Raw genomic sequence first — 12,600 nt, 5'->3', positions numbered from 1 at the left:
TTTGATTTGTTTTTGCGATACAATTTTTTTTTATCTGCCACCAATATCGATATCATCATTTTAATTTTTCATACATTTTATAATGGCAGGATTTATTTGTTTGTTCCCATGAGCAAAATTTAAAATGAGTTTGAAAGTTCTGCTTAAGTCTTCCTCTAAACATCATCTTTGAATTCAGTTGAAACATCTGATAAATTTTCAGTGCATTCATCTTTAAAAATATATTTCTTTCATGCTTTATCATTAGCTTGGGGTTTAACTTCTTAAATTATTTATTAAAAATTAGACATTGGAAATTCGGATATACAAAAAATGTTCTACTAGTTTTGCATATGACGTCAAAATTTGATCAAAACTATATCATTTGATAATACTGGCTTGCATTACATTGTTTGGCAGATGACAGCAACTTGGTGACATTAACTTTGTTTGGGGAATAGCACACAACAGTAGTGTGGTAGCATCGGCATTTGCCTACCACTTTGTGAATGGTAGGAGTGTGGTGAGACCAGCATTTAACCTTTCTGTGTGACATCAATGGAGAGTCATCCAATTGCAATGTGTTACTATGTCGGAAATGTGATTTTTACTGAAATCATTGACCTCTAGGCTAAATAGTCAAAGTTAAAGAACATTGGCAGTTAGTTCATTTTGAATTAAACTTTCAAAGGTTGAAAGGCATTTTCATGGTATAATGTAAATAGGTATAGGTTTATAGGTATAATGTAAATAATTCAGTTTCGCTTGTAGGGAAATTAATAATAATTCAGTTTCCCTTATTTCACCAGATTCCCTTAGAAAGAAGTTATTTTCTTTAAGTAAGGTAGCCTTTGAATGCCATAATTAACTAAAAAATTGCTGATATAAATTAGAAATACAGAATTGGATATAGAATTATAAAATAAATATACAGTCCAAATAATTTTTTTCACTTTTAATGCATGAACTGAGAAGTTGCCTTCTGTTCCAAAGTCACTGTGCAGTAACATATCTGTATGCTTTATTTAGGATTTGAATCTTAAGCCCAGATGTTTGGTTAACATTATATCGCCCAGAAGAGCATTAGTAAACAATTACTAGCTCACCAGTGGCAAAGTGATTAAAACCACTGAAGACCTGGGTTTGATCCCAGCAAATGGGCTGATGGTTGGCATGTTTGGTTTTTGTGGATTTTTCTCATTTGTGATGTGAATATGAGCCAGTTTCCCATAGAAAGTCCTCAGTTAAAACATATCCCTTTTTTAGTCAGATAGCCTATGTATGCTTTGCCATATTCAAATAACCAACCAACCAACTTGTAAACAATTATACGAGGGGTGATTAAAAAAAAAGTTTACTAGGCAAATGAAAAAGTATTTATTCACAATAGAAACAAGATACAAATGGGAATCAAGAGACACATCTGGCCTTCACTTTTCCACATAGTCGCCAAACCTGTTTAGGCGTTTGTCAGAACGTTCAACCAACTTGTTTATCCCATCTTGGTAGTAATCAGGGCCCTGCACATTGAGCCATTTCTCGGCAGCTGTTTTCACTGCATCATCTGAGGTGAACCGTGTTCCAGATAAGTATCACTTCAATGCCGGAAAAATGAAATAGGCACTTGGAGCCAAATCGGGGCTGTATGGGGGGTGATTCTAGACCTCCCACTTGAACCTTTGCAGCACTTCCTGAGTCTGGCGAGTTGTATGGGGCCTGGCATTGTCATCCAGAAGATTGATGCCTTTGCTCAGTAATCCACGCCGTTTGCGTCGGATGGCTTTACGCAATTTCGTTAAGGTGGCACAATAACAATCGCCCTTAATGGTTTGGCCACGCTCCAAATACTCGATTAGGATAACACCAGTCGTATCCCAGAAAACGGTTGCCATCACTTTACCGGCAGAGGGTGTGACCTTAAACTTCTTCCTCGTCGGTAATCCAGCGTGTTTCCATTCCATCGTGGCTCTTTTGGATGAGGGGGGTGAAGTGATGAAGCCATGTTTCTTCACTGGTAACGATGCAATCAATGAAGTATTGGTCGTCTGAATGGTATCGCTGAAAAAATGTGAGGCTGCACATCATTCGAGTGGCCTTATGCTCCGTGGACAACGCGTGGAAACCAGCGGGCACAAACTTTGGAATATCGCAACTCATCAGTTACGATACGCTGAACGTTACCATGACTCAGGTCCAACTCTGAGGCAATCTCACACATGGTTATTCGTCGATCCCTTTGGATGATTTCTTCAACACGTGCCGTGCTGATATCCGTCCTTGAAGAACTTGGACGGCCGCTCGCTTCCATATTGCGCTTTTCCACATGCTCCCTGCCCACTTGATAAGAACGACACCATTTCGCTACCTGTTGTCTACTCATTGCTTTGTCCCCGTATACCTCAACAATTTGTCTGTGAATTTCGGATGCGGCCACATTCTTGGCCCATAAGAATCGAATTACAGCTCGCACCTCTATGCAAGACCACTTTTCTAGATGTCATGGCATTACTGTTGCTCTTAAGTGTCTGCGTACTGATGCCACTTACTCGTAGAACTGCTGTAGGACAACTAGCGCCATCTGTCAACCACCCTGGGTGCAAATATTCGCTCCACAATTATTACATTTTAAATGCTTCTGCTTGTAAACTTTTTTTTGGATCAACCTACGTATGTATAGTGAAGCTTCCATGATATTTTATATACTTTTATCATTTATATGTATTGATATAGGTAAGATAATTCAAAATTTAATTTGCAGTAGTCACTTAAGTCCCATTTCCCAAAGCTACAAACTTTCTGTGCATGTGTCACGTTCACACATGCACATAGGCGTTTACGCATGCGCGTAAGACCTTTACGGATGTGCATATGCGTGTGCACATGCACATAATACGTTTACGCATGCGGGTAAGACCTTTACGTCTGTGCATATGCGTGTGCACATGCGCATAATACGTTTCCGCATGCGCGTTTAATGTATAATGGACTGTATAAGCTAAAATTATCTAATTATCTATTTCAGTTAATTTTGCAGATTGCGTTGTTCCTTAATCTTCGAATTGGATCCGGCTTATTATTTTTTTCAGATTATTAGAGCAATTTTATAAAAGTAAGCTTGAACTTTCGATTATGTCAAATAGAATTTCTGATGCTGGAGCTCCCAAAGGATCTACAAAGCGAAAGTATGTGTCGATGTCCATCAAACAAAAAGTGGAATTGCTGCAAAAAATGGATAAAGGCATATCCTTTGTTTCTCTAACCATTCCGAAATCTGTTTATCAATTTCACACTGCTCTGCGGTGGTGCGGCGCGCAATGAATTAGAAGTTGATCTGTCAGCACTATCCTTATCTCCAGAGCAGATGTTTTTATTTTATTTGGCTTATAATTCCTTACTAAATTTAGTATTTCATCTCGATGTACTCCGTCTTTGATATGATTTAAATCAAATTCCTCGTCATTATAAATTTGCTTCCGATAGTGAAGAAAGTGACACAGAGGTTATTGAAAACGAAAAAATTTCGATTGACAAATTAGTCGGTATTTTCGACACAGCAATTATAGGACTTGAACAGCGGAACTTTGTAACTGAAGAAGAAATTATGTCTGTTTATAGAATTAAAGAGAAAATATTATCACATAAAATGAAGCAACTTAAACAACTTACATTGAAAGAAATGTTTAATAAAGTAAACAAATAAATATTAATCTTTTTTTTTTATAAATTTTGATACCCTTTAGATCATAATTGTTCTTTATTTCATAAATTACAGTTTCATATTTTTAATTTTATAGTTTCTGCATGCCATCTTACCAGATTTAAGCTGGTGATCTATAATCCGGAATCGCCGAAGTCCCGACGAGTCCGAATTAATGACTTTTGATTGTATATATATACACTTTGGTACTGGAATTTACAACCCATACTCAGCCTTTATTTTTGCAGTCATTGGTTGTAGTCATATACTTCCAATTACAAAAGTGTTTTAAATGATGAAAATATTCATGTTTTTGTCATTGTCAAATTTAAGAAAAGAATTAATTTTGGACAAATAACACAATCTAATTTTTTATGTGGTCTCCCAGTTCCTGTACTTATATTGGGGAAAGTTTTATTTTCAGTAGGAAAAATAAAATGCAAGAAGTTTGACTCCCATATGACAAAAATTGACTGAGATATTTAATTTGAAAATTTGCAGTTTGCTTTGAGGAGTTGATAAATTAAGTTAGAATAATTCAAGAAAATAAATTTTAATGATGTACAACAAATCATGTGTATAATTTCATTTCTTAGTGTCCACATCAGTCATTGTCGTCCACTTCAGATTTTATTAGTCTTAAATCTAATTTTTTTCAGTCTTATATCTAATTATTTTTGTTTTATAATCTGAAAAACCACAAAATTGTGAAATTTCTGCAGAGTTTTGATCTACTGTACAGTCAACACCTGTTTAACCAGGGGCAGATTAACCTATCCTTATTTTTAAAAAAAATTGTTTATTATGGAATAATAGAAAATCTTCCATTACAAATCATCAAAATTCATAAAAAAAAAAAAAAAATAAAAATAAAAAATCAAGCTAAATTTTTTTCAAGAAATGCAAAAGTAAGGAAAAAATATATATATGATAGCAGTAGTGATACCAGATGATGTCACAGTACTTAGGAATTATTTTAATCCTGAAATGCATAAATACTGTTAAATCATCCATTAAAAATAAATTTTTAAACTGCAGTAATAAATTTAATGTTTCTGTTAATTATAATTGTTGTTTTGAATTTTTTAAGGTTCTTGAGAGTGTTACTAACTAGTGTAAAATGTGGTTCCCTATTATTGAGTATTATTGCTGTATGTTGAAAACATAAAATTTAAATGGTTGGCTTTCCTTGAGTTAAACAAAACAAATGAACATATCATGTTAGACTGTGACACATTGGTAAAACCATATGATGAATAACAGATGAATGTGCTTGACCAGTACATGAGTCGAGTCTATTTAACAGTTCATTTAGTTAGGAAGGTACTTGGTGGCATAGTAAATTATCTGGGCTACTGGTGGTAAATTCCTGTTACAATCTATCTTCCATAGTGGCCCCGTGACCGAGAGGTAAAAGCCGTTGCATACTTTCAGTTTTGTCCAGGGTTCAGTACTGCCAAACAGGCTCTCTGCATGGGTGTTTTCATGGTTTTTCCCTGTGTAACTTAAATATGATCCAGTTTTCCTTAAAAAGACCTACACTGTGCATTCCTCCCTTTCCTTGTCATGCCACATAAGAAGTAAAAGCAAAAAATCTAATCTTACGTAGCCATATTCCGCTGCAGGTTTCCATGCCTTGAAATTGTCACATCACTGAATGATTCATGGCTGTTGGGCCATGTCGATAAGGCACATCAGGAGGATACACATGTTTCACCTCACATTGGAAGGACACACAGTCTTCACCTCCATCTGGTGAACACACAGTTCTCGTTTCATTCCTCAGATTCAACCGCAAGTTTGTATACTTTACCTTTTTCAGCTCAGTGCAGCCACAAAGAAGAAATTCAAATTTCTCAATGCTCTCCTAACAAAAAAAGACATTTATTAGTTAAAGTTTAAGATCTAATAGATTCATGCATTTTCTATGTTTGTCTCTGCCAAGATTCTTTGTTACTGGCTGACATTTCTGCTTTAGACTCATACTTGATGCACATGCGTGTGCTGTTGCTCCTGAATCAATTTACCAATTATGTGTTTCTAATTCTTGCATTGGGTTGACATTGGTGAGATAGCAAACAACTTTGTTTAGGGAATTCCTGATTAGGATTTTTGCCTTTATTTTTTGTACATTTTGATATTTTGTGATCTTTTCTGTTACACTTATAACACCTGAAGATTTTTGCATTGTTAGACTTCTTTTTCGCATTGCTGTGATATTTAGTTACTATTACATCCTACATTTCTGTTTTCCTGCATTTTAAATTGATGATTTTTAGATTCTTCTAGTAGTTTAACTTTTAGCATGTTTAAGTCGGTTAATTTATCATGAGATTCTATCGCGGTTCTAAAACTTTCAAATTCTTCAGTTAGATTACATAATAGCAAAATGGTTAGGAATTCTTCGAGAATTTCAGATTTTATTTCTGCTACTTTGTCTATAATTTTGAAGAAAGAAGTTAGGCAATCCTGCATTTTTTCATTTGCATTTAATCTTTTTTGAGATAAGTTCCTTCATGAGGCTTGCATTAGAAATAGGACCTTTGGGCTGTTCAATTTCGTGGAGTTTCATCCATGCTTCTTAAGAAATTTGACATATTTTAATGGGAATTACCTCAAATGATTTCGCACTCAGAGCAATAATTGCTTTTTGATTTTTGAAAGCCATTTGTTAAGTTCGGCTTAGTTAGTTTTGGAAGTTTCTGGCTTGACTAACTGCCACTCATGACTTACCAAAGTTCTGATTGGATTATAACCATTTTCACTTGAAATTGCCATATTTCATAGTTACTGTTATCCTAGTTTCTCATTTTAAAACTTCGTTTTCATCAGATACATATAATTTCAGTAAACTCGAGGAAAGAAGGAAGCATACTTTTGCTTACCTTGTTCCCACCACTTGCTGCTTAGGCATATTTCTCCGTTGGTCTTCTTGGACATCTGGAAAAGATTTGGGAAATCAGACCTGAGCCCATAACCTGTGGTTTTGAATTTTTGAAGGTTCTTGAGAGTGATGCACAGTAGTGTAAAACATGGTTCCCTGTCATTCCTTATATTCTAGTTATGATTATATGCTTTACCTATTTCGGCTCAGTGCAGCTGCTAAGGAGGAATGCAAATTTCCCAACAGTAACAAAGTTATTCCTCTTCCCATCCCCCCTTTTTTTTCCCTTTTTAACTGCTGTGAGATTAATTGGGATTTTAGGTTAACTGTGAATATCGTCCTTGGTATTGCTTTTGATTGATCAGGTAACCTCTGTATTTAAACTCTAGCATCAAGTCTGCAACAGAAAAATAGTAGCCTGTAATTCTATTCCATACTCTATAACAGCTTCACTAGATGTTATGCACCAATATTTTAGAATTATATTTTGAAATCTCAGATGATGTTTTCATTAAATTTAAAAAATTGCAATTGTATTTTTATACCAAATCTGAATTTTGAGTTGTTGTTATAAATAGTTTTTTCTTATGCAGAGGAGTAATTTGGATCTTGTTAACTCAACTTCTAGTGAGAGGTCACAGGCATCTACACCAACAGGTTTTTATTTTCTTTTATCATTTATCTAAAAATACTTAAACTAGAAATTTATCATCTGTTTTAATATATATGTATGCATTATAAAATACTAAAGCAGTTGTGCCATCCTTTAGCTGTCATTATTTAGTATTGTCTTTTTGTAATTTTATTCATAACAAGGAATTTAATATAAGACGTGTGTACTGTATTATAATATGAAGTTTTATAACATTTATGGCTTGAGTTAAAGATATTTTTCAAATAGTGATTTAAAACTAGATTAGTTAAATTGATTACTTTAAATGTCTTACTGTTTTATTATTCTCCTTCTTTTTCATTTATATTTAGAGTTATTAAATTACTGTTCGACATTAGTAATATTTTGACACTCTTATTATATGCTCTTCTAACACAAAGAGAATGACTATATTTTCTGTCTTTCTCTTTCCCTCCATTTTAACTAGTGCAGCAGCAGATAAAATTGTAATGCAAATGTTAGCTTTTTATAACCTGTAAAAAATCAGTTAGTGCTACATTTGTTTGTGGCCTTGAGGTGGGCTGAATGTAACTAATTATTTTTCTTTATATTTAACTTGTAATGGTATTCATTGATAAGTTCATTTTTAGATGTAGGGTACCTATATGTAAGGAGAAAAATGTATAAGCAATACATTGTTTAATTTGGTTTCTTTTGTATTTTGAAAGATTAAGATCTAATCATTTAAACACATTTTATATGTGAAAAATATCCATTTTCACTAAATATATAAACATCTCAATAATGTAATTAAACTAGATCCATAAGATCAGAATTACTTTTAAGTATTAAAAATACATAGATTTGCTTGTATAATGTTTTTGTGCATATACTACATAGTAGTTAAGTACAGTGCATTCAAAAAGTAACTATGCACTTCCACGATTACAAATAGACACAGTTATATGGCGAGATATTTTTCCAACTTATGCGATTCAAAGGAATGTTTTATGTAACAGTTGGTTACACTGCAGTTGCTTTGTCTGAGTCATTCTGCTTGCTGGCCTTGAGAAGGTCAGTGTGTACAGCACACTATTGTGCATCCTCACGTTTGAACATGTTAATCCAAGTTTAGTGTTTTCTTTCTGTTTGGAACTTTGAAACAGCGAATATTCCTTGTTAAATATGTGTTCTGGGATCATGGCCAGTACACACAGTGAAAGAGCAATTTGCCAGTAAATTTCCAGGTACAACTGGGCCTAATTGAAAGCATGTCTGAGCACTTTTCAAGAGAATTAGGGAGACCACATCAGTAAATTATTATCCATGAAGTGAGAGACTATTAGTACTCATTGAAGAAAAATTTGTTGGAAATATTGGATGCAATACTACATAGCTCCAGCAAATCCATGCAAAAATTGGCTCAGCAGGAAAACATTGGCATTACGATGGCACATAAAGCTGTTCAAAACTTGGTCTCATCCAATGTAAAGTGAAAGTAGTTCAACAGTTAGTCCCCAGTGACACTGGAAAATGAACTCAGTTTCATGAATGGTTTCAGCAATTCCTTGCAGACAATTCTGACAATATAGTGGAGTATCTTTTTTAATGATTATGCATGGTTCCATTTATCAGGTTATGTCTAAGCACAGAACTCATCTTTATGGTCAAGTAAAAATCCAAATGCACTTCATGAAACTCTGCTACACGACCAAAAACTTGGCATGTGCATAGCAGTATCCAGGAGAAGAATAGTAGGCTCAGTATTCTTTGGAGAAACAATCAGTTCTCATCATTATTGTGAAGTTATTTACAAGTTCATGGGAGAACTAACAGAGGGTGAAATTAACAATACCTGGATGCAACAAGATGGTGCCACTGTGCACACAGATCGTAAGTCCTTGAAGTTATGGGAAGATGTTTTCGGAGATCAAATCACTTCAAAGGGTTTGTGGTCTCCTCATTCTCAAGATTTTTATTACTGCTACTATGCAAAAGCTAATGTTTATCGATAAAGCTGTCACTCGTTCCTGGAATTGGAAACTTCTATTCGTGACTTCACAAAGAACATTCCAGAGGCGTAACTTGCCAGTCTTCGACAACATGAAGAGACGTATGCTACCATGTCTGGTGGCTCATAATGAACATTTCCAACAATTACTGTGAGGTAAGTGAAAGTTACATACTATTTTTCCTACTGCATCACAGGTGCATAGTGACTTTCAGAATGCACTGTACATAATGCATATACTACTATAAAAGTTCCTTATGTGCAACTTTACTGAAAAAATTCTAAAAATTATTGGAGCTGTATGACAATGTTTGAATTGTTTACAGTTAATATACATATGCATTAATATTTATATTGCTGAGAAGATATTTTAAGATTTTGATTATATAGAAAGAAGATCTGCCAATCTTAAATTGTCATTATTTTTTTAGGGGAGGGAGAGGATGCGTAAATCTGCGTATCAAAATGAACATAGAAATAAAAAATTTATCTGCTAAACTGTTGTAGTTAAGGAAATAAAAATTTCTAGATTATAATAATATTTGGTGATATAGCATTATTTATTGATTTTTCAAGAATTTTTAAATGTTATTTTTTCAATTTCAGATAATCAACTTTTAGTACAAAAATGTAAAATAATAAATGAATAGACTTGTACAGAATTTTAATTTGTATATTTCTATTCATCAATGAATTTTATGCGTTTATATTTTATTTATTAGTTAAAATTAGTAACATATTTCTTTTCAATTAGTGTTTGTACACATTTTTATAACTGTTCATTTAAGATGATATACATGTTTTTTTTTTAATCTACATAAAATTTAATAAGAAGATTACAGAGAAGAGGTCTGAATTTTTTTATTGGCCAGAATTTAATGAAGTTCTGAAGATCATTGCAGTCTAAGAACATGCTTCATTCTGTATGTTTATACTATGCAAATGATATAATGCTTTATGTGACAGGCAGTATACTGTTAATAAATTAAATAAATAGCATATTTTAACTGCAGCGAAGAAATAATCAAAATAATTTTTACATATTTTCCAACCGCCTCAAGTTAAATAAATAAATAAAAAGTTTGAATGAAGCAACTTGAGAATTTTAAACAACTGCTATTTTTACATTATTAATTAGGCATAAGTTTTTTTATATAAAGATATTAATTATAGCATAAGTTTGCTGTTATGTAAACATAGAAAAATAACTGATTAGTACTCACTAAGTTTATAAGGAGCTATTACATCCAGTATATGTGCTGTTATGGTGTCTAGCATCAGAAGATCCGTGGTTCGGTTGCTAATTTCTCATGTTCCTTGTTTCAAAAAGCCAAATTTCTTTACAATGGCACATGAACTAAAATATAGTGGATGATAATGCATTACTGCCTGGGCTTGATTGATAAAGTCTCTCGCTAGTCATCCTTTAAATGAGGGAGAAACAAGGAATTATCACATTTCTCCATTTATGCTTAGAAGTAGTAGGACATCCAGCTAGCACTGGAAAAGTTGATTTCTCGTTATTTGCTCTGAGAAAAGGAAAAAAAAAAGACCTAATGTATCTATAACATAGTATAACACTAATTATTTACAGTCAAAATATCTTTAATCCGGACTCGTCGGGCTATTCCGGATTATCGGTTTTTCCGGATTATAGATCATCAGTTTAAATCTGGTAAGATGGCATGCAGAAATTAGAGAATTAAAATATGAAACCATAATTTATGAAATAAAGAGCAATTATGATCTAAAGGGTATCAAAATTTACAAAAAAAAAGCTTAATATTTATTTATTTACTTTATTAACCATTTTTTTTCAACGCACGCATGCGTAAAGCATACATTACTCATAGTCGAAATTAGAAAATTGCAACCAGAAAACTATTTGATGTGTATTCGTGACATTTATAATGACGAGGAATTTGATTTAAATCATATCAAAGATGGAGTACATCGAGATGAAAATACTACATTTAGTAATGAATTATAAGCAGAATAAAATAAAAACATCTGCCCTGAAGCTAAGGATAGTGCTGACAGATCAACTTCCCGTTCATTGTGTGCCACAGTGTGCCCCCCCCAGAACAGCATGAAATTGATAAACAGATTTCGGAATGGTTAGAGAAACAAAGGATATGCCTTTATACGTTTTTTGCAGCAATTCTACTTTTTGTTTGATGGACATCGAAACATGCGTTCGCTTTGTAGATCCTTTGGCAGCTCCAGCATCAGAAATTCTATTTGACATAATTGAAAGTTCAAGCTTACTTTTATAAAATTGCTCTAACAATCTGCAAAAAATAATAAGCCGGATCCAATTCGAAGATTAAGGAACAACGCAATCTGCCATATTAACTGAAATAGATAATTAGATAATTTTAGCTTAGCTTATACCATCCGTTATACATTAAATGCGCATGCGTAAACATATTATGCACATGCGTAAAGGTATTACGCGCATGCGTAAACATATTATGCGCATGCGTAAAGGTATTACGCGCATGCGTAAATGCAAATGCGCAGAAAGTTTGTAGCTTTGAGGTCCGGATTATAGATCATTCCAGATTATGGACGTCCGGATTAATGACTTTTGACTGTATAATAATAAAGGTACATCTGTTTCAAAATTACATGAGTAGTGCAGTGCTGAAAAGCCAATAGTATGCGATAATAATAATAATAATGAAGAAAAACAGAAAAACAAAATTTTTGGAATTTTTTATAGATTCTCTCAGCTTACTTGCATTGAATAACAGAAAAATCAACAAAGTGATGATTGAATAAGTAACTAGGCATGCCAATAATGGTTCATTGCTAATGACTCAAGCCAAAACATTTCATGAAAAATAATCTTAAAAAAAACTGAATACACATATTCACTTAAATACACTTAAAAACTGAGTACATATTCAACAGGTTGGTTAACCAAATTTAAAAATTGCCATGGTAAAAGGCAACTAAACGTTTCAGTTGAAAAAGCTTGAGCTGGTACTTAGCAAGCAGAAAATTTGCAGATGAATTCATATAACTTACGAGGGCCATCCAGGAAGTAGATTACGTTTCCGTCTGTGTCCGCTAGGGGCGGGGCTAGCGCGGCCATCTTGGGGTCAGAGCGTTGCGCAGCTCAGTCTGCATCTAGCCGTGCTAGTGAGAGGTTCGTGCTGTGCTCCGTTCAGATACTGTGACGGTTTGAAATGTCTGCGTTAATTGAAAATCCTGCGAGGTGCGCTCAGTAATAAGGTTTCTGACTGCAAAAAACTGTAAACCGATAGAAATCTATCGGCAGCTTCGTGAAGTGTATGGGGACAACATTATCACTGAAGGTGGAGTGCGTCAGTGGGTCATAAGATTTCAAAATGGCCGAACCAATGTTCACGACGAAGATCGAAGTGGGAGACCCAGCATAGTGACCGCCG

General features: G+C 33.9%; 1 protein-coding gene across 3 annotated transcripts in view; it reads left to right on the top strand.

The window, feature by feature from the left end:
- Positions 1-12,600, top strand: part of LOC118188188 (PX domain-containing protein kinase-like protein) — a 96,232-nt gene that overhangs the window by 62,454 nt on the left and 21,178 nt on the right. For all 3 annotated transcript variants that reach the window (XR_004758069.2, XM_085813371.1, XM_085813370.1), the window contains exon 14: positions 7,154-7,217. Coding sequence is in view for 2 of the 3 variants with exons in the window: in XM_085813371.1 (XP_085669497.1) it covers positions 7,154-7,217 (64 nt within the window). In the remaining variant the exon portion in view is untranslated. The remainder of the gene's footprint in view (positions 1-7,153; positions 7,218-12,600) is intronic.

Source organism: Stegodyphus dumicola, chromosome 3, assembly GCF_044657685.1.
Source record: "Stegodyphus dumicola isolate Sdum_Otavi_A_Nest chromosome 3, ASM4465768v1".
In the NCBI taxonomy this organism is placed as follows: Eukaryota; Metazoa; Arthropoda; class Arachnida; order Araneae; family Eresidae; genus Stegodyphus; species Stegodyphus dumicola.
This window is presented reverse-complemented; position numbering and strand designations above follow the sequence as displayed.